Source organism: Canis lupus, chromosome 25, assembly GCF_048164855.1.
Source record: "Canis lupus baileyi chromosome 25, mCanLup2.hap1, whole genome shotgun sequence".
Classification (NCBI taxonomy): Eukaryota; Metazoa; Chordata; class Mammalia; order Carnivora; family Canidae; genus Canis; species Canis lupus.
This window is the reverse complement of record NC_132862.1, coordinates 40394258-40416936: the sequence shown is the minus strand read 5'-3', so window position 1 is coordinate 40416936 and position 22679 is coordinate 40394258. Positions and strand designations below refer to the sequence as shown.

Here is a 22679-nt window from a genome sequence, read left to right as displayed (position 1 = left end):
TGCCCGCGCCCCGGGCCGGGGCGGCCGCCGGGCCCTCTCCGAGGCCTGCGGCGCGGCTCGCAGGGCGGCGGCGGCGGGAAGGGCGACCTCGGCCGGACGGAGCCCGCGGGGCGCGGAGGGCGGAGGCCGAGCCCCAGCCCCGCCAGCAGTGTCTGCCGCGCCGGAGGGAGGCGCGTCTGGCGCGCGGCTCGCGCCTGCGGCCGGGGGCGCTCGGGGGGGCGCGGGGGGGCGCGGCGGGGCCCGAGCGGCTGGAGAAGCGCCGCCCGGTCCCCGAGCCCGGCTCAGGCGCCGCGGGGGGCGAGGCCACGCGCCTCCCCGGGCAGCCCGGTTCTCACGCGCCGGGGCGCCGAGCCAGCTGCCCCGGGAAGCGGCGGCGCCCGGGCACGGGCTCGGGGGGGCCGCCTCGCTCCGCGGCTCCGGGACCGCCGCTCGGGGGAGCGCGGGCCCCGCCCTGCTCGGACGGCGCGGCGGAGAGCCGGGGACCGCGGCCGCGCTCCCGAGCTCCCGAGGCTGCGGCGTGGGCGCGTCCCGGCGGCGGGGACATGAGGTCGGAGAGGTCCCTGGCGCTGGCGGCGCCGGCGGAGGTCCGGGGGCCCGAGGGCGAGCAGCAGGACGCGGGGGACTTCCCGGAGGCGGCGGCGGGCGGGGGCTGCTGCAGTAGCGAGCGGCTGGTGATCAACATCTCGGGGCTGCGCTTCGAGACCCAGCTGCGCACCCTGTCGCTGTTCCCCGACACGCTGCTGGGGGACCCGGGCCGCAGGGTCCGCTTCTTCGACCCCCTGCGGAACGAGTACTTCTTCGACCGCAACCGGCCCAGCTTCGACGCCATCCTCTACTACTACCAGTCCGGGGGCCGCCTGCGGAGGCCGGTCAACGTGCCCCTGGACATCTTCCTGGAGGAGATCCGCTTCTACCAGCTCGGGGACGAGGCCCTGGCGGCCTTCCGGGAGGACGAGGGCTGCCTGCCTGAAGGCGGCGAGGACGAGAAGCCGCTGCCCTCCCAGCCCTTCCAGCGCCAGGTGTGGCTGCTCTTCGAGTACCCCGAGAGCTCAGGCCCCGCCAGGGGCATCGCCATCGTCTCCGTGTTGGTCATTCTCATCTCCATCGTCATCTTTTGCCTGGAGACCTTGCCCCAGTTCCGCGCAGATGGTCGAGGTGGGAGCAATGGTGTGAGCAGGGACTCCCCAATTTCTAGGGGTAGTCAGGAGGAAGACGAGGATGAAGATGATTCCTATACCTTTCATCCTGGCATCCCCCCGGGGGGCATGGTGGCAGGGAGCTCATCCTCACTAAGTACTCTTGGGGGCTCTTTCTTTACCGACCCCTTCTTTCTGGTGGAGACCCTGTGCATAGTTTGGTTCACCTTCGAGCTCCTGGTTCGCTTCTCTGCCTGCCCCAGCAAGCCAGCCTTCTTCCGCAACATCATGAACATCATTGACTTGGTGGCCATCTTCCCCTACTTCATCACCCTGGGCACCGAGCTGGTGCAGCAGCAGGAGCAGCAGTCAGCCAGTGGAGGGGGTGGCCAGAATGGGCAGCAGGCCATGTCCCTGGCCATCCTCAGAGTGATCCGCCTGGTCCGGGTGTTCCGCATCTTCAAGCTCTCCCGCCACTCCAAGGGGCTGCAGATCCTGGGCAAGACCTTGCAGGCCTCCATGAGGGAGCTGGGCCTGCTCATCTTCTTCCTCTTCATCGGAGTCATCCTCTTCTCCAGTGCCGTCTACTTCGCAGAGGCTGATGATGACGATTCACTCTTTCCCAGCATCCCGGACGCCTTCTGGTGGGCAGTAGTTACAATGACCACGGTAGGTTATGGAGACATGTACCCCATGACAGTGGGGGGCAAGATCGTGGGCTCGCTGTGTGCCATCGCCGGGGTCCTCACCATCGCCCTGCCTGTGCCCGTCATTGTCTCCAACTTCAACTACTTCTACCACCGGGAGACAGAGCAGGAGGAGCAAGGCCAGTATACCCATGTCACTTGTGGGCAGCCTGCGCCAGACCTGAAGGCAGCTGACAGTGGACTTGGCAAGCCTGAATTCTCCGAGACCACTCGGGAACGGAGACCCAGCTACCTTCCCCCTCCACATCGGGCATATGCAGAGAAAAGGATGCTCACTGAGGTTTGACCGATGCAGGCAGGGGGTTGAATGAGAAGGGTGACATTGAGCAAACAGTCTCAGGCTTCCTTCTCATTCTCCACTCCTCTCATCTGAGCTCCAGCCAACTTCGTGACCCCTTCCCCTGCACCTGGTCCAGATACCTGGACTGTCAACCTTGTTGCTTGATCTGTGCAGCAGCATTCAAGGTTTATCCATCTAAATGACATTTTTGAGATTTTAACGGTGCCACCCATTCATGCCCATCTTCCATCACGTGGATGAGATTTTTGTCAGACCTTCCCTCTTGACTCTGAAGTTTTCATGTCTAGGGCCAGAGAGATCAACAGGATGGAAACCAGGCATACCTGAGTCCTATTTCTCTCCTTTGTCCTTTGCTTTGGGGCATGCACCTGGCCGCTTCGGGCTACGTGGTAACTAGCAGAAGCTGGAGGACAGAAACAGTATTCACCTTTCTGTTTTCTTCCCCTGGCTTGTAACACCTGCTGGTCGTCCTGTAGAGGACCCCTGGTAAAGCCTTTAGCTGCACAGCCTTCAGACAAGTTACTCATCTCGAATCGTGTAAGGCATTAGAGAGACTACAACGAAACTTGGCCATTTGGAGAATATTTAGAGTCAGTCCCTCACCAAAGGGGCCAATGGATTTCTCCAGATGTGTCCTGGCACAGTGGACATCAGCCTTCGGTCTACATTCAGTCATTCCCTCCCGACTGTCTAGCTTCCAGGAAGGTTCCTCCTCCGAGCCAAATACTCTTTTTGTGCAAGTGCCTTCCTGTGTGGAGCAGCTGGAAAGAGGGAACCACAGAGCCAGGAGCAGTGGCTGGATAGAGCCAAGCAACTGGCTTGACTGCATATCTAAGGAGAGGTATCACGTAAGCACACATTGTCACCTGGGACGTGTGCAAAGAGGAACCTTGTTGCAGACGGGGAATCTCTCTCCTATACTTTGCCCCAGCCCTCTCGAGCCCCCTCCACCCTTCTCCCTGGGAATTTGACTTAGGATGGCAGTTGAAGGTTTTCCAAAGCAAATTCCAGCTGAAGCCAGCAGACAGGTAAAAGCATACATTGGATGCTAGCGTGGGTTCTTCCCATTTTAGGAGCAATGAAATAGGTTTAGAGTGAGGAAGAAACATCATTCCTTTGTTGACAGCCTCACTGGTAGGGTTTGTTTTTTGGGGTTTTTTTTTTTTTTTTTTTTTTTTTTTTGCTGAGTCAAGCAAACCTTCACCTGCTCTGCCCCTGGGAGCTGCAGCCGACCTACTCTCACTGGTAAGGTAATGTGGCGGTATCACCACAGGATAGATCATCTTCTTCTGGCGTGAAACTGTTGCCTTCATCCCACCTGCCCATTCCCCCTCATTTCTCTCCTGGTAACACTGTCATTTGTTTGTTGCCTTGAAAAAACTGTGATGTACTGTTCTGAGCTCTTCTGGGTGCAGTTCAGAAACCGAAAGGACTGTTAACATGTTCTTAATTTTATATCTATGCTTTAAGACTCTTCGATGAGAATTTTTAAAAAAATTTTTTCTCAAAGAGCAACTTATGAGGGATGGCCTTTTGAGGGTTTTCTTGAGAGACACTGTGGCTCCTGTGGGTGCCAGATGTAAATCTGGATTTTTGCCACAGCCTGACAGGGTAACCTGGGTGCCACAGTTCCTCTCTATGCCTCAGTTTCTCCAGCCATTCGATGGGAACATTAACGTCCTCCCCTCCCAACCTCATGGGGAATGTCAATGAACTCATCTGGGAAGCTGGTGATGATGCTATGCAAATGTGTAAGGGACTTGAATTTTTAGTTCATTAGCCTATTTTCCTATCTCCCAGAGGCAAAACCTCCTTCCTCACAGAGTTCCTGCTTTGAATCCAAAGCCCAAGAGTAGACTATACTGGGTTATTAGCTCCTTACATCCCTGCTTAGCCTCTTGAGCCGGGCCTCAGTCTCTCTTCTTACCCTTCAACAAGGAGGATGCTCTTTAGACAGGTTCAGTGGGATCCTCTCAGGGCCAGAGGCTGCCGTGATTGGGAGCTTGGCTTCTCCAAACCTGAAATACAGATAAGAGGAGTTCATGATTTGGAAATCTGCTCCGAGGCCATAAAGTTCTGGTTTTCCAAAATTCCTTTAGTTACTTCTGGCTATTTCGGAGAAGGGAGAAGGGCCCACTACAGAGGCAATGGGGATGCTTCCAGTGAGGGTAAATGTTGGAACATGTATGCATGTATCTCTATATGTGTGTATGTGATCATCGTCATCACCATCCCTAATAAAACATTTCCTTTTCAAGTCAGAGCATGCCCAAAAGTAAAGGGTTTGTGGAGAGCTGGGCTCTCCAGGGACTCTGGTTGCCATAGCAACCTTCCAGACTGTTCTCTCTATCTTCTGATTTGGGCAGCAAGGGAGAACAGGAGACTACATACTCCCAGCTTCTGAAATGGGACCACCTCCTACATAGTGGTTTAGGGGCTGTTAATGACCGGCGAGATGTGTGACCTTTGGAAAATGAGGGGGGAAGCAGCTCCCCCAAACTTTCTCCCTGGACCTTTCTTCCTGGTTTCCCCACCTAATCATTGAAGCTGCCTCATCTCACTCCCGATTCTTCAGAAATTTGAATGCTAAGCAACTGCCAGTTAAACCAATGTCAATATTATCTTTTTTTCAAAATGGCAAGGGAAGACTCGGAGGGGACACGCTCCTCAAGAGGCAGCCAGGCTGGGCCTCGCCAAGAGTCCTGACAGTGATAGTCTGTGATACTATGGAGCTGTCATCTCTTCAGAGAGAGAGGCTCCTCCCTGCTCTCAGGGAGACTGAGAGAAATGACACTTCCTCCTCCTGGGGAGTTATCTAGCTCTGTTCCTAGCAATCTTATAGGTGGCTCTTCTCAAGACATCGAAGAAACACAGAGAGGCTGTGACCTGACCTGGTTTCTGTGAAGGATTTTGCCAAGCCATCCCTCTCTGACTTTGAGCTTCTTTGTGTGGATTTTGTGCCCCGAGCATCGAAAGAAGATGCACCCTGTGCTGCCGAGATAGCCGGGGTGACGATTTTGCAGCTGCCAGCAAAGGCAGGGGTCAGGCCTCTGTTACACCTGATTCTCCGGCATGAACTCCCAAATGCCTCCCTGGATCTGTCAGACTCGGCTGAGACGTGGGGTAGTCCTCCTGCCTAATCATCCCCAAGGAGAGAGGGGGACAGCTGGCCACCTTTGCATTGGAGGTAGGTTCTGCTTTTGGGGGGAACTTTGCTCCTGGCTCAGCGCTCTGGGCCAGATTTGAACTCCGGGAGGGGAGCCCATACATCCCAGAGACATGGGGTTTTGATGTCCTGGTCTCAGCAGCCACCTCCCTATCCTTTTGTTTGGTGTGTGTGTATATGTGTGTGTGTGTGTGTGAGAGAGAGAGAGAGAGAGAGAGAGAGAGAGAGAGGGAGACTCCTTCCTTGGTTTCTGCTCTCTCATCGCTGCCTCCTCCACCCTTTCTAGTCACCTCCTTTTCTCTGCACTCCCCCCCCTCCCCTTCTCCTAGGTATTCTCATTTTCACCACATTTTTTCTCCCTTGCATTTCTGGCTTTTGCCCTTCTGTTGTTTCCATCTCTTCCTCCTTCTCTATGTGTCTTTCTATCTTTCTTCCTCTCTCCACCTTTTTAGTGGCGGGGAGCAGCTGTAGCATTTTTGTTGAGATCACACCTTGAACTCTAGGATAGTGGTGATCTCAAGTGTTTGCTGAGAAGGCTGTTCTCCAGCTGGGGGACTGACCTCCCTTCTCTGCCAGTTCAGCGTCCTGTCCTTTCTTGCCAAGCTTGCCCCTGTGGGCACAAGTTCTGAACTTACAGAGCAAGATGAGATTGGGCTGGGTTTAGAAAAACGTCTCTGCAGAAATTTCTTGAATCTTCAAAAATAAAAGAGAGAAAGAAAGAGAAGAGAGAGACAGAGAGAAAGGAAGAGAGAGGAGGAGAGAACCTCCAAGTCTCCCAACCTTAAGAAGCTTACAGAATGGTTCAAAACAAAACAAAAGAACGTAGAAACAGTAAGCCAAACACAAAAGCAAGGACTTAGGAGGAAGTGGAATTAAGTGTGGAATTAGCCTGGAAAAAGCCTTAGCTCAGGAGTGGCCCTCAAACTATCCTTAGTTCACTTGAAGGCCCTCCTAGCACCTCGCTATCTCTCTTGCTCACTGAAGGCAGGACGGAGGAAGGGCATATATCCCAGGGGCGTGAGGTGCGGGAAATGCTCCTTGACAAGATAGATTGAAATTCTCTACCCAATTTGTAAGGGGAGCTGAGCACTTTCCTTGCTGGAGGTGGTAGGCTGTAGATAGTCCCATCTGCATCAGGACATGGGCGGGGGGTGAGGTGGGGGGTTTCCAAGGTAATGGACATTTTTTAAAACAGGATTTTGGTGATAGCTGTATAACTGTATAAAATAACCCCCAAAAAGTCATTGGATTGTGGGGGTTGGGGAGAAGTGGCATGGGACTGATAACCTGGGAGTTTCATATCTTGGCTGGGAGAATGGTTTGGTTTTATACATGGTTTGGTTTTAGAAGGTTAGCGTCTCTAAAGATGGACCAATCTAAGTATCCAGGACGGAATGACAGTTTTTTCCTTCTGCCACTTGGGGACACTTGAGAGCTTTTATGCATTGCTCCTTGCTATTCATGTACAGTGCCAAGAACCGCCCCCCCCCCCCCACTTTTTAAAATTTTGACAATCAAATCATTGTGGGATTTTTCTTTTTGCTCAAGCAGAAGAAAGGTCAAAGCCATTTTTGGTAAGTGCAGAGCATAATTAGCACGTATTAGACTGGGGTAAATATGTTGGGCATTATTCATTAGGTAGGACTAAGTCAAAGAACTGGCCCGAGGCGTTCATACTTTGCTGGCAAAACAAAAGCAAGCCTCAAAACTTCGAAGATACCCCCAAACAAACCAAGAATCTTCTTCTAGCCTCTCTGCACCTGTAAACTCAGAATTCCTTTAGAAATTGTACAGATGTCAAGGTTTTCTTCTGCTGGCCTCTTTCCACCCCTTCTTCCTGTAGTAACCATTAAGTCTTTATAGCTTCCCTGGGGTCCTGAAGTCTTGGTGCTTTGGGCACCCTTCTCCATGTTTGTCCAGCAGACATTACACTTCTACCGCTTTCACTTGCCTTTTGCTCACTGGGTCCCATCCTTCCCTCCCCTTCAGATTTCTCCTCACATGACACTTTCCAGTTCTGCTGCTTATCATTCCTTTTCTCCACTGGCCGAGCCCTGGCTTTTGGCAGTATTTCTGTCACCTGGCATCTCCACACAAATGCCAGGATAGATTCCCAGAGAATATTGTCCTCCCGGGACAATCTGGCTGGAACTGCCCTGCCAACTCTGATAGGTTTTGACTGGGTGTTATTGCCCTGGGAAACAAAGTGTGGTCTGATTCTAGCTTGTCAAGGTCATTTAGGGAAGGAAAAGAAATCCTTTCATTCTCTAAACTGTAGGATTTCCTGTCTCCATTCTGCTTTATACTGGGGCTGCCTCAGGTTGTACAGAGTAGCTTCAAGCAGAACAAGGCCTAGAGCTTGGGCTTTAGTGGGAGAGAGAACTTGCCAGACACAGGCTACTGGGAGTAAAAGACAGATGGGCCCTTAGTTCTCATGTTACTGTGTCTCCCAGTGAAACACCTTCCTGTTCTGGGTCTGAAGTCCCTGTGAGATCGGAGATTGTCATGTCATGTCCCTTTGCTCTGACTCCTTAGGGAAGGAGTTCAGCCTGCCTCTCTGTCCCTTCTTCATTCTCATCCTGTTGATACCCTAAAGAGAGGATGAAAATCTATTAGCAACCACTACTAAAAGACACACAGGGCGCTGACTCCCTCATTCCCAGAACAACAGAGCAAAATGGGCTGCAAGTATCATTAATACTGGTCTCATCTTGGCTATCACTTAACCTACTTAAGGCCTAGCCTGGGTGGGGTTTACAACAATTAAAAAAAATAAATAAAATAAAAAACATCTCTGACCTCATTGTCGTTACTATGAAGAGGCTTTTCCCTTAGTCTGCCATGGGCCTCAGCAGACACTCTTTGCCTGCCCCTGGAAAACATCCTGGATCCGTAAGCAGTCTCCACTGCAGACTGCAGGGAGCACAGACAGACCTCCGCTCTTTGGTGAGCAGAAAAACCAACATTTCAAAAGGAAATCGCAGCCACGCAGTCTGCTGGCGCTGCTATTTTTGACATGCTTGCTGTTCTCTCAGGGCTTGACAACCTCTGTCTCCAGGAGACAGACAAACCAGCTCTTGGCAGCAAAGACACTTTGCTTTGAAAAAAGAACATAGGAAGATAGGCCTGAGCCTGGGAGGGGCCAGGAAGAGAAGAAGCCATTCTTTCCCTCTCTTCCAAGAGGCTCAGCACCTGGCGGGCGGGGTCCACAGCTCTAAGGCTGGGGCATCATCTTTGCCTGGTGAATCCTTCCTCTGTTTTGGTCCTCCCCAATGGGAGTGGTCCTGACAAGAATGAGGATGGCACCATTCATTTCAAAACCATTATAAATGCCTCCAATGGTTTCAAACATCATGTCATATAACAAAAAAAGGTTAGGAGAATGGACTATGGAGTTAACTTTTCTGGGTTCAAATCCTACCTCTGCCCCTTGCCTGCTAGATGACCTGGAGCAAGTTCTGAAACTGCTCTGTGCCTCAGTTTCCCTTTCTGTAAAGGGAGGATGATAATAACGCCAATCTCGTGGAGCTGTTTTGAGGACTACATGAGCTAATATATGTACAGTGGTTATGTAATATGTAATAATATGTAGGTGGTATAATATGTAACAATATATAAGCACTATACAAAGATTGGCTGTTAAAAAAACACAAAGATTGGCTGTTATTACTATTGTTTTACAAAAACCAAATGAAGTAGGCGGGCGAGGCATTGTTTTCCTTTGGCAGATAAGATGGTTGAGGCTCAGAGGGCATGTTCAAGGGCACACAACTAATGTGTGATCCATCATTCTCAGGGAAGACATATTCACAGAACTCAGTGAGCGTCTGATTAATACTACACAAGAAGAGAGAATGAATTTGTGTCTCCTAAATGTGTATACAGGCTTTTATTTACATGCCAGTTTGTCTCTTTGAAGGAAAACCAGCAGGTGTCCCCAGCCCCTATATATATATATATATATCTCGTTCAGTTATGTATGTCACATAGCCATAATCTCACATAGCTATGTATATATACAGAATATACACACAGATTTATATATATAAATATATACTGTATATACACATATATATGCAGGTTTCCCCAGTTATAAAAAGTAGGACATTCCTGTGAAACCTTTCATAAGCCAAATGAAGTAGAGCAAGAAAGAAATTACCATTTCATAAAGGCGAAAATCCTCTTCGGATTTCTTTGAGTTAGTGAGATCAGGTACTAACACAGGTCTTCAGTAAAAGCAAAGTGGTATTTAAAAAACAGTGGAGGGGGGCACTTGGATGGCTCAGTCTGTGGAGCACCCAACTCTTGATATCGGCTCAGGTCATGATCTTGGAATTGTGGAATCGAGCCCCTTGTGGGGCCACGCCCTCAGTGAACTTTCAGATAGCAAGGGAAACCTGTACACCTTTCTGTACACCGGTCTTTACTACCATCACTGTTATCTTCCCTCCACATTTTAACATTCTCAGGGATGGCCCTCCACTAGGGCCTTCCTCACATACTTCCTCCAATCTTCCTCCTTAGGACAGATGCAGGGTCCCACAGTTAGCCCTAAGGATAGAACACATAAGTCAGACCCCAGCACAGTTTTCTTATACTGTTCCAGTCCTTCAAAATCCCACCTCCCCTGGTCCTTGTCCTCAGCATCCCCCACTGATCCCCGGCCATCTTCATGACCCACTCTCCCCACTTTGCAGGTGGTGACACCCTGTAACATTCCTAGGGTGTGTTCAGCTTTCCTTTCCTCCTTTCAAGGGGAGGAGATAGGAGTCCCTGGAGGTGGAAGAAGCTAGCCCCTCCTACTCTTGTGGTTTCCCATTTGCTTCCACTGCAGCTCTCCTGAAGGTCCCAAATCAGGCAGGAATGTTCTAGTCACCCTACACTCATTCCCATAGCCACTCCAGCTTGCCCAGAGGACCTGGCCCAGGGCAGGCCAACGGGACTGCCTCCCCATTCTGATTTCTTGGCTTGCTTGCCTTTGGAGGTAGAGAACTTGCATCTGAATTACCATTATTAGCTGCACCTCATTTAGCCTCTCCAGTTTTGTCATCTGTAAAATAAGGGCGCTAATTCCACTTGCCTCACACAGTTGTTGGGAGGCTCAAATGAGGGGCACGTTAAAGAGGGTAGCAGGAAATAAACTCCCAGCAGAGCAGGGCTGAGGGAGCCTCAGTGATATTGAACAACCACTGTGGAGTGGGGCTGGAACCACCTGTACTCTCAAAGAAAGGCAGGATCCCTGCTGACTTCAGTTCTGTTCTCTGAAACAAACATTTAAATGAAATATGATATAAAAAATAGACTCATGGTAGCTAGCTATTTTATCCAGAATGCTCTTTGCCTGAAGGATTCACAGCAGAATCCGTTTAAATAGTGCCACTTAAGATGTGATTTAACATATAGAAATGTAATCTGAATGCATCTTGTAAGAATAGAATGGATATACTGGTAATATTTTTTTTCAACCAAGGTAGAAAATCCTTCCCAGGAGCAGCAGATCATTGGGAAGGACATTACTGAGGGTCACAGGGGCTGGGAGGGGCCCTGAATGCTCTTCTTTATGAAGGAGAACACTGATGCAGACAAGTGGAAAGCTCAGCCCATGGTCACAGGTAATTCAGAGCGAATTCTAACTCCACCACTGATTATATATATATATATTTTAATGGAAAACAGAAACCCAAGGATTAAACTTAACTAATTTTATTCATTTCCTATCCAGCCAAACTCATTAGCACAGCTGTCCATAGGAAGTGGAATCAAGTACTTTGTAATTCCGTGTCCCTCTTCCCTGACTTTCCAAGGTACAGAGGGTAGCAGGCATCACTAGAGAAATTCTTCATCAGATAACCAGCCGCTGGATTGGCAAGGAATGACTAAAACTTGTGACTCTAGTGAGTACCAAAGGTATTTTCACACTGGGCAAAGATAGGCTCATGTACAGGCTTTGGCCTGGGCAGCCAAGCCCTGAGCTTTTCATCTTACCAAGTAAGAGGTTCTATAACCTTCTAGGGCTATACTTTTTCTGTTAAATTTAGTGACTGGGCTGCAGGAAACTGTCACGAATTGGAAGTCAGAAAAGCAGGAGGTTATTTGAGACTTCTATATTTTAAAAAGGAAAGAAGGGATGCAGAAAGAAAGAAGGGATGCATCTTACCCAGAAGTGCCAATTTCTGACGCCCTGGGAAGCAGAAATCAGCTTCTAGATTCTTCTCTGTACTCTGTTGTCCTGGGAGAGAAAGAGAAGTCACTGTTGGTTACAGATTCCTTTTATAAATCACAGGACTCATGTCAGAAGAACAAAGTTTCCAGAAGCCATGGTGGCTGAGCCATAAATCAGACAGGCACTCTCCAGCTGCTTTAAGGCAATTTGGCGTTGCTGAAAAGAGAGAGAAAGCTGGCATGATGGGGAAAAGAGTTTGTGTCTCCCGTAGGACTGCTCTCTGTGCTTCAGGGGAGGGGTCACATTTAGCCAGGAGCAGCACACATGTGTGTCCGTGGGGAGCCCAGGTTCTCACTTACCCACGCCCAGCCACACTCCATGCCTGGTCATTATCCTCTGTTCCCCTGGAGGTGTGTTTGGTTCTTGTTTTATTTGCTTATTTTTTTTTCTGTACCTGCAATCCTCTGGCAGATGGTTTAATATCCCTGCAGAATTCCAAATAGCAATCTCAGAGTGCCTAAGCCAAGACTTTGCAGGCTTTCCTGATAGTAGGTCCTGAATCAGGTACCTGTGGGTCAAATAGGATGCAGTGTTAAGAAATACTGGATATGAATATTTCATTTCAATAAAACCGGTAAAAGATACAAGAAATATTGGGAGATTTCCCATATAGACCTTGACTTTTTTGCTTTTGAAAAATGAGAGATCTGGTCTTGATCCTGCATTTCAACTTTCCACTGAGACTGGAGCCATCACAGCACTGTTTTCCTTCTAGGTGGGAAACATTTCCAATGTGTGCATTTCTGCCAAAGGCACTAAGCCCAGCCCACTTCATCTGGTGACCCCATGGACACATTGCATGTGGCCCCTCTCAAAGCCTTCCTTGTATGATCTCATTGAACTGAGTTGCAGTGGATGGTTAGATGAGATGGGGGTAGGTGTGGTTGTTAGGAAGAGGGTGAAAGCAGAAGCAAGGCTGGCAGCCTGTGCAGGAGGCAGTCACAACTCCAGGCGAGAGACAGAATTGGGTGGCTGCTTGGAGAGAAGGGACCTTGTAGGAATCAAGAACATGCTAAGTTATATTCTCTGTCCAATTAAGTAGGCAAGGAAATGTGTGATGCAATTGAGGGTTTCCATCTAAAAATTATTAAAATGCAAAAAAAGGCAAACCTCAGTGTTTGGGTATTTCTGATTTGAGGCCAGCCGCCTACTTCTATGATGTCAGATGATGAGACATCACTCTGTTCGTGCTGGCTGGGACTGAGGGTTTTGAGTTGGGGCTCTTCAGTGGGATTTCATGGCTTTCCCGGGTAATGGTTGGCCATCAGCCATGGGCTCTGCATCCTTGCAACACTGTGAAGCCCGTGGTCATCCCCACGTGCTTTCTTCCCTCCCTTCCTAGATTCTTCTTTGTAGGCTCTCCTGTTTATGGAATTATTGGCTGTAGAGTTGGAACTGTGTCCAATATAATTGAGTTGGGAGAGAGATAAGAAGGGTTCTCCTCTTTTCCTTGCTTTACCTGTTATCTCATCAAAATATTTTGGGGCCAGAATTTGGGCTAGAGGCAGCTCTAAATCCTTAGGGTCCTAAGAGAGGAGCAGATTTCATATTGGTCATTCCTTACTGAGGACAGCTTTCACTTCTGAAAACCCAAATTTAGAAGGAGTCTATGATTCTTCCCCTGCCCATCACCCCTGACCCTCATACTTGACCTTTCTAGGAGCAAATCAGGTGGAGTTAAAGGGAATCCGTCATGGGTCTTCCATTTTAATGCCTGTCTGCCTCACTTTTTCCCATAAATGTAGTTCTGAAAAGTTGTTTTTGGTGTGTGTGTGTGTGTGTATAAAAGTAATATAATCACTTTCCTATCAGAGGTGATTTTAATAGGTAGGGGCCCTTTCTCGTTTAAATGAAATCACAGAATATAATAACTAAGCTTAAAGGAAAATATATGGTCTATAAAAATATGAACTTAAATTAGTTTATGGCATACTTCATACAGCATAATTCCTTTGTCCAGTGGAAGGGAAAGGAACTATGGACAGGGTTGCGGGATTATGGGTCAGATTTGAGAAAGAGGCTTTTTATTCACTGGAGGAATTAGGGGGTATTTTTCAAAATGTATGTTCAGAAGTGGGAACTCTAACAAACTCGATTGCAATTTCCTCTTTTTCTTGCTGCATTCTGACTGTCTAGATGATGAATTTCCAAGTGTGCAGCATGGTATCTTCCACACTTATAGCCGAGTCAGGTGAGGCAGGATGTGAGAAATGAGGTCGCGGTCCTAAGGCCCTCCTGTCTCTCTGTTAACTGTATGGGAAGGGGTGATGTCAGCCAACCTCGGAGTCAGCGCCCAGTGCTGCTAGCCTGTCTGTGTAACTGTGTGGCCTTGAACACGGGGAACGCCTCTGAGCCATGGCTCTCTCCTCTGTAAAATCAGGCCATCGATAGAACACCCTCATGGTGGCCAGTGGGGTTAAAGGAGATAATGCTAAGTAGGTAGCAACGCAGATCCCAGCACAGAGTAAGCATTCAATTAAAAAAAAAAAAAAAAGAGTTGTTTTTTCCATGGTTTCTTTCTTTTCGGCCCACTCTAGAAGGACACTAAGGCATAGGCAGGGCCTCTCAAAAGTGCCCAGCCTCTAGAAACAATTAGAACCATTCAAAGCTCATGTAAATCAAGGCCTTTAGGAAATATATGTGCAATAGTTTCTCTCCCTTTGTAAATCTGGATTCCTGACCTAACACTGGTCTTGGTTCAGTTATGTAATTATCTGATACTTTGTTGTAACATAGGTGACTCATAGAAAGGGGCTTAATACCCTCTTAGATGAAAAAATGCCTCCCTGCTAAAACAAGGCAACAGAAGGGAATATCCAGCAGTTTCCATAATCCATTTAGAAAGAACATAAGCACACACACACACACACACACAAATCCTGGGAATCAGTGAGAATTTCCAACACACTTAGGAATTACCTGGGACATCAAACGACTGAGTGTGCACAGCCAGCCGTTTACTTGCCTGACTCCTGGGCTTGCACTGAGTGAGAGAAGGAGCTATGAGGGCACTGCATGAGGACCCACACAGTAAGTCTCCTTGAGTGCCGAACAGACTCAGAAACATGCCTTCGCAATGCATTTGGGGTCAACATTTTTCACAGTGTCGAATTATAACACAAGCCAGTGGAAAATAGGACTCAATTTACATGAGTGTATTTCTTTATATACATTTCAGAAATGTATTTAATTTGCAAGGGAGTCGGCCGAACTCAATGATGGGCAAGTAAGGAGAGAATAAGACAAAATGACATACAAAAATTGAGCAGGCCACTGGCCTCCAAAAGACAAAGAATCCATTACTCTGCCCTGCATCGGGAAAAGTCCCTCATTATCCTAGGCCTGTTCTGAAATATCCTCATAACCAGGGGATGGGAGGGAGAGAAATTCCAAAACTCAGACTCCACGCTATTCGTGTTGGAGCTTCATAACTCTTGTTGTAGGGATGTTTTTCTCCTACCTCAGTTATACATTTCCTCCTATTTTGTACCAACTGAGATGGATATTCATCTGACCATATTACCTAGAATAACTCCTTATGCCAGAGTTCCTCAAATGTGATCCGCCGGGTCCTAGTCCAACACAACATTTCCATGGAGATGTTCCCAGCCACTACGTTTCTGCTTCTGAGATATATACAATGCATGGGAACATAAGATTAAAGGTCTAGAGAAGTCCTGCAGCAAATAATGTATTACACTTCTTAAACCTGTGTGGTCCAAATTATTTGGGGGGCACGTCTAGTCACATCCCACAAAAACTATAACCCAAGGAATAAATTTTGAGAAACTCAAAGTCATCTGAAACTTCTTATGGTGAATTTGAGTCCACGGAATCTTAGCCCTTAAAGGTTTTCTCCAATAGACCATTTTGCGGCCTCTTATCAACCTTCTGAGAGTTCTCCAAACTTCTGTTGAGTTGTGCAGAGCCATTCAGAATCACTGTTTTGATAGGGCTCTGAGTAATGTGAAATATGATAGTCTCTGCCTCCCTGACATTCCAACCCTTCTGAAATAGAAGTCTTTGAGAAAAATAACTGTAAAACTGGGTCTTATTGGTTCAAACTAGAGTATCTATTCCTTTTGCTGCAAATGTCCATACTTGAGATGCACTTCTCCAGACTGATAGCCTCTTAATGGCATTGCCTTGTGGCGTAACAGCCCGAGTTCTACACGTCTCATTAACAAAGTCAAAGACAATCATATGTGTCTCTATTTAGTTTTCTAACTAAACTAGATCTTTTTTTTTTTTTTAAAGTAGGCTCCACACCAAGCATGGAGCCCAACATGGGGCTTGAACTCATGACCCTGAGATCAAGACCTGAGTCGAGATCTAGAGTCAGATGCCTAACTCAACTAGACCTTTTAATGAGAATATTCAAGTGCCTTTACTAAATATCATATTTTAAAATCTTATTCACAATCTGAACAAGACTTAAAGAAAACTAGCAGTGAGCTATAAGTAACCAGGCTCGTTAGTCTTATTTTCCATGCTCCTAAATATTGTTTTCAAGATATCCTCCCATGGTGCTTCAGATGATGGTACCTCCCAGTTGGATCTGGTTCCTCCCATGCTGGGACTTAAGTTCTCTGGGCAGCTCTTTCTGCCAGGTGTTCTTTACGCTCTTACCTTCTACTCTGCTCACCCAGGAAAGGCCTGATGCTCATTGTCTACTCCTCCACCCCCTCCACCCCTTCTTGCATCATTTACTTTCTGTGTTTACAGGTAAAAAGAGAGAGGATGTAGTTGCTCTTTACCTCTTATTGCCTTTGTACCTGTTGTTCCTTTTCTGGACATCTTGGTCTGTGAGGAGTTCCTGATAGCCAGTCCTTTCTTTTATCTTCAAATCAACTAAAAGTTTGGACAAGTGAACTGTGGAAAAGGTGGGCATCATACCTAATTCTGGGTCTGTCACTGACCTGCTGTGTGACCCTGAGCAAGTCGCCCAACTGGCACTCAGCAGATGGTAGCTATTGATATTATTCTTTGGCCCAGGGTCTCCATCTGTAACATGAGATGGTTGGATTAGGTGATTTTTGAGTTTTTGCTTGAAAATTCTGTGGATGCTTAGCTTATTCATTGAATGTACAGCTGGTTCCCTCGATAACTTGGCAAACATTATTGCTTGGCTTTTGCCACCCAAATGATCTTTTGTAAAGAGAGCCAGAGTTACTAAATTTCAACTTTATATAGAATCATTGAATTTCAGGGCTTACCCACTCCAGTTTCTTTATTTTATAGACAAAGATCAGAGCTTACCACTTACAAATATATTGAGCAGGTTATAGCAAAATTTTGAAAGGGATATAATCATTTTTATGTAAAACCAAGGGGGATAAATCTCTTCCCTCAGCTTTTCTCTTGCTTTTCCTCCTTCCCTCCTTCCTTTCTTCCTGCCTTCCTATTTTTCTTAGATGAGGTCTTAGTTATTAAGTGCTTCCAGATCTTCTTTATTTCACAGTTGCAAAATAAACATTTCTCAGTTTTGGCTGTGTCAAGTACCTTGGCATTATGATTGGAAAAATGTTGGGCATGGAAAGGCACTTCTATATTAAGGAGGAGCAGGGGAATGCAGACCAGCAAGGGTGCTAACTAGTATTCTCTGAGTCTCTGGCTCCCCATTTGCAGAGGGAGCATGTAGACAGAGGAAAGAAAAGGTGGTACAATTCATTGGTATCCTCAGATCAAGTAGAAGCTGATTTTTTCCACTTCTGGGGAGGTGATAGGGACCTCAAGGGCAGATGTTGGATTGTATGCCAGCCCCAGTGTGCTATGCAATGACTCTGGTTAGAAAGGTCTTGGTTGGATAGAAAGTATCCAGCTCTGCCCTTCAAGCTCAGCCTTGAGAGGTACAGCTACAAGTCCAGACCAGGGATCCCCCTGTGCTGGATCCCAGTCCTACATGGTTGTGCTGGATCCTAGTCCTGCATGGCTCCACTGGTCTTGGTGCTTTTTGGTGTCTGATCATCAGCCTTATTCCATTTGGCTTCCCTCCCTATTGCTAGTGTGCCTGATGAAGCAGCAGAACCCTGGACAGGGAAGGAAAGCTTATGTGGGCTCCTAATGCACTATTTGACCTTGAACAAATTGCTTGAAACACTTTATTATCTGACTTTTCTGCTCACTATGGAAAATTGTACAACTCAGAAAAATGCAAGGAAGAAAATAAAAGACCCCATAATCCCATAGCCAGAGACATTCAGTGTTAGCCTGTTTTGGGTTTTTCTTCTAGACTAGCTATGTCTCTGTCTCTGTCTCTGTATCTGTATTTTTTTTTTTTTTTTTTTTGTATCTGTATTTGTATCTGTACAGAGATCATATTGTATTTCATTTATAAAAACTTCATATATCTTTAATATTCTCATGCAATTATTACATAATCATTATTAGATACATCATTATTTGCTACTGTTTTGAGTTTTGACATTCAGGTTTCTGTTCTTCTAAATGATGCTACAGTGACTATTTTTAGTATGGATATCTGTCCACATTTAAGGATATTTTCTTAGGCTTTATTCTTGCAAAAGTCAAGAAAGATGAACAAATGGAGCAACTTATGTTCTAGACTCCCAACTTCCTCACCTATCATAAAGCACAGCAGAAACCACAATAATGGCAGCAAACACTTCCCCAGCATACCCTGTGCTGGGCCTGTTTCTAGGAGTTTTACATGTCCCAAGTCATTTAATCTCCCCAGTGGCCCTGTGGGTACCTCCCTGTCATAGAAGTAGCTTGTCCAAAGTGGCACAGTCTGTCAGGGTGGAGGTAGGATTCGACCCAGGTGGTCTGGCTCACAGTCCTTGCTCTGAACTGCTGTGATCATATGGCCCCTGAGGAAAGAACTAAACCCAGTGACCCCTAGGCTACCTTTCCTCCCAATGTTAGCTGCATTATCCTATCCTACACTAGCCATGTGCCCAGGTAACATGGCTGCCTGGTAGGAGTTCACCGGCTCCTTGAATCCTCTTCATCTGCCCATTTGAGTGCCTGATGAGGTTGGGGTCTCACATGTGAGTGGGTGTGAATGGGCACATATGTGTGTGTGCTTATAGAATCTTTGGAATGGAATGGAGCACGCAGAGAGAATGTGAAACAAGAAAGCCCAAGCAATCTATTGGCAAAACAATAAGACACGGGCCATCTCTGCTAATAGCTATAGATAACATCATGGTTTCCTTTTTATCTTAAGGTTCTCAGGCTCCTTGGCTGGGGAATTTGTCATTTGATAATTGGACTGTCACCTCAGCGCAGCAGGGCTGGGATTGGATGTGGCTGTCTGGCACAACCCCATCCCAAAAGCACGTGTCTGCACTTATGATCTGAAGGGCACCTCCCCTTCCCAAGCAACTGCGCCCACATTGTCAAGAGCATTGCTGGGTATGATCATCCATCCTGTGGGGAAAGAGGTCACTGACAGACTCATCACTGCGACAACATGTCCATGCTGCTTTTACTGCTTGCTCAATAGTGAGATTGTGGGGCTCCTTGGGATTCTGACTTAGTAAATCTGGGAGAAGCTGCGACGTGTGCTCCAAGCAGTTACCTTCCTGAGGTTTGTGAAATCTTAGGCAGTGGGTCTCAGCCCTCATAGGGCTTCAGAACCATAGAGACACTTTTTAAAAAAATACCACTTCCTTCTCCCTCTGCTGTCTTGTTCCCTCTCCATCTCCAACTTGAATAATTTATCTGGGATGGAGTCCTGGTGCAGCATTTAAAAAAAAAGCTTCTCAAGAGACTTTCATGTGCAGCTGGAGTTGGGAACCACTAGTCTAAGAAATTCTGGCAAGAATAATTTTATGCCTTTACATTTAAGTGCACTTCACATTTTACAAACCTTTTCCACAATTGAACATCACAACAATCCACTAAGGTCAGCAGAGCAGGCATTTTTATGATTGATCCTGGTCCAGAGACGTTGACTAAGTTGCCCAAGGTTGCACAGCTTCTCCCTCATTCAGCAGCACCTGTTCTCTGCCCAGCCCAGGCCAGACCTGCCAGGCCCTCTGGGAGGGGGCAGCCTCCCCTCCCCTTAAGATCTTCTAGGATCAAGTCATCTTAGCTTCCATCAGCTGCCTTGTAGTGTGGATGCTGGGGAGGCTCTTTCTGTTCATTCTCACCCACATCCTTTCTTTGCAGCTGCTCTTCCTTCCTAGAGAGCCTCCTTGTGAAATGTGTAGTTATGATTTCCTCCCCTCCCTGCTGAACAGTTAGATAATGGCTCTGAGAGACAGAAGCCTGGGGACCTGGACGGTGCCAGTCACCCACAGCACCCTGACCTCAGCCTCCATTCTAGCCCTTCACTGCTGGCCCTCTGCAAAAAGCACAGTGCATGGCAGGAGCAGGGAAGCCCCATCCACCAGCAGCTGCCTGGGGATACATTCCCTTCTCCCCAGCTGTCACCTCCCATCCTGAATTCTCACACTCACCCCCCCAAATTTCTCTCCTTTACACCTACCCACCCTTCCATTGGCCCCCCCCACCTGCACCCCCACAGCCTTAAAGCCCACCTGAGTCCTTCCTGTGAGGCTGTTCTGAGGACTGGCGGCCCTTGCAGTGGTGAGTCCCCACTCTGGACATCTGGCTGATTGGAGCTCAGCAAGGTGGAGCAGGGAGAGAGGAACATAACCAGGTAACCGCACACGCTCCTCCACGGTCCTCCACCCAGCAACCCACTAATGGCTCAAACTCTCCTGACACAAACCAAGGACTCTGGCTTCCCTTTACTCTTCTTGTTCAAACCTTTTCCCTTGCACAGGCTGTGTCCTGGAGCGGTTCCCAGCGACTGCAGGCTCTCGGTGTCAGGCTCCTGCAGCCTCAATTCCTGGGAGCGCTGCTGGGCGCGGGGGCGGGGAGGAGGTGGGGCTTTGCCTTCGCAGCAGTGCGGGCAGCAGAGCTGCGTGTAAATCTGCCCTGGGCCAGATTCCCTTCCCTTACCTATTCAGCAGCCTTGTGACTGAGAGGCAGCTGCCACCCCGCAGATTCCTGCAGCAGTCTTGTCTTTCCCTCTGTTAGGGCCTGCCCACTGCGGTTGTTAGCTGATTTGGGGGGTTGGTGTGGAAGGTCAGTCAACATCCTCAATGACATTTGATCCCCCAGGACTGACTTTCAGGAAGGCACGTTCTCAGCTAGCAGGGATGGCTCTCTCCTCTCCTCCTCTCCTCACCTCTCCTTTCCTCTCTCTCTCTCTTTTTTAAGATTTTTATTTATTTATTCATGAGAGACACAGAAAGAGAGGCAGAGACACAGGCTGAGGGAGAAGCAGGCTCCCTGCAGGAAGCTGGATGGGGGACTCAATCCCCAGGGCCCCAGGGTCCCGACCTGAACTGAAAGCAGATGCTCAACTGCTGAGCTACCCAGGTGTCCCTGGCCCCTTCTCATACAACAACCGTATGTGGCTTTTCTGCCCCATCAGAGGATCTGGAAGGAGGGGAAAGGGGTGGATGGACAAGCTCTCCTTTCTCAAAGCAAGGGAAGCAGTGGTGAAGTTTCCCATGGTCAAGAGAGACTGGCTTGGTGAATCTTCACTGTTCTGGTTGGATGTTGTGGCATAGATGGTTGTTAAGCGCGTCCAAGGGTCGTTTACAGTTGCCCCTTTAACTGCCCTGTCATCCACAAGACTGAGCCTCCAACAGCTAAATCAATACTTTTGAAGTCCTGATTTTGGTGGATTGGAGGAGGGTTGACTTTGAACCAGTCTGAACCTCTTTCCTAGAAACTCTCAGTTGGGTCCGATCAGTCTGGGCTAGCCTCTCTATGGAAGAGATGGAAAACCTCCTAGCCATAGGAGCTAGAGGGTCTCATCTATTATCCAGATTCACTTTTTCACTGTATAATGAAAAAAAATTGAGGCCCTGAGAAATCACGTGATTGGGCCAAGGCCACATGGCTGTTATGGCTACTTTATTACAGAACTGGTTTGAAGTCCCACGTGTTAACTCACTCTCTGGACTAAGTGATGCCTCTACAACTAATACCCTGTGAAAGCTTGTGTTCCACTCAGACTTTGAAAAAATCCTAGTAGCCAGGCCTGGCATGGGGACTTCGTACTGACCTAGGTCTGAATCCTGCCTTTCCCACTCAAAAGCTTTGGCTTTGACTGTGGGCACATTTCTCACTCTCTTGAGGCTGATATCTTAACTGTAAAATGGGAATCATTATACTTATTTCAGAGAAATATTGCAGATAAGATCTGCTTAGCACATAATCATTGCTTGATAAAAGAAAGAAGGCTTCTTGGCCAAAATACATAATAGTTTCCTCTTTCCCTGTGCTCTAATTCTGTAGCTGGTTTGTTTTCAGAATTATTTAGCACCTTCACGCTTGCAGTTGGGAGAACAGGGGGCTTTCTTTAGCCTTTTCTTCAGACCCCAAGGGGGATGGCCCTGACAGAGCCTGGGGCCCTTATCATTCCTCTCAGGCTTGGGGCAACTCAGATGTAGAGAGGGATGTGGTAAACCTGGCAATTTGAAAGAAACAAGTACCTCACTGTTACTCTTTTTGAGGCTTGTGAAATCTGTTCAGCTGTGATCTAATCTTTATTAAAGGACTGCTCTATGACCCCCTACCCCACCTCTCAGGCTGGCAGGGGGCTCACTGAGTCAGAGCATGTGAAGAGTATAGGAGCACAGCTCGTAGAAAGGGACTCCTCAGGCCTGGTCATTTCTGAGACCATGGGCATCGGCCTGTTGACCCCTGAGACAACGTGCCTTTTGAAACACTTTTGAGAATGGCTGGGGAGAACACTGGCTTATACCTTCTGACAGCTATGCCTTGTGACCTCACAGAAAGAACTTTTGCTGGGCTTGCAAGAGAAAGCTGCTCTTTTCTTGTTGTGTCCTTTATACCTTAAATCACCATTTCTGAGCTTGACTCCTGGTCGTTCACCTCTTCCCAGAACAAATCCCCATGGAATGTCCAACTCACCAGGGCCAGAGAAGAGCCTCTCTCCACCTCCCCGTGAATTCTCATCTCTCTCAATCCTAAACCTCCTTCAAAGACTACCCAGTTCATATCCAGCTTCCTTCATGAAGTCTTCATATGGACTGGTCTGCTCATATTGCATTTAGTGGAGGTTACCTTGTATTGATATGTACATTTTCAGATTCTAGTCCTCTCTACAGATAGATATAGTACGAGTTCTTTACCT

At 47.8% G+C, this 22679-nt stretch overlaps 1 protein-coding gene and 1 long non-coding RNA gene across 2 annotated transcripts in view; one reads left to right on the top strand and one right to left on the bottom strand.

Annotated features, from left to right (window-relative positions):
* The first annotated feature begins 493 nt into the window (after positions 1 to 493).
* Positions 494 to 22679, top strand: part of KCNA6 (potassium voltage-gated channel subfamily A member 6) — a 42337-nt gene continuing 20151 nt past the window's right edge. The window contains exon 1 of the mRNA XM_072799306.1: positions 494 to 5331. Within this exon, the coding sequence (XP_072655407.1) occupies positions 543 to 2129 (1587 nt within the window). The 5' untranslated portion in view covers positions 494 to 542 and the 3' untranslated portion in view covers positions 2130 to 5331. The remainder of the gene's footprint in view (positions 5332 to 22679) is intronic.
* Positions 3285 to 20463, bottom strand: LOC140617617 (uncharacterized). The gene is made up of 4 exons (XR_012017804.1): positions 20041 to 20463; positions 11928 to 12041; positions 11468 to 11539; positions 3285 to 9861 (listed from the first exon to the last, which is right to left on the bottom strand). It is a non-coding gene; the product is annotated as an uncharacterized lncRNA (long non-coding RNA).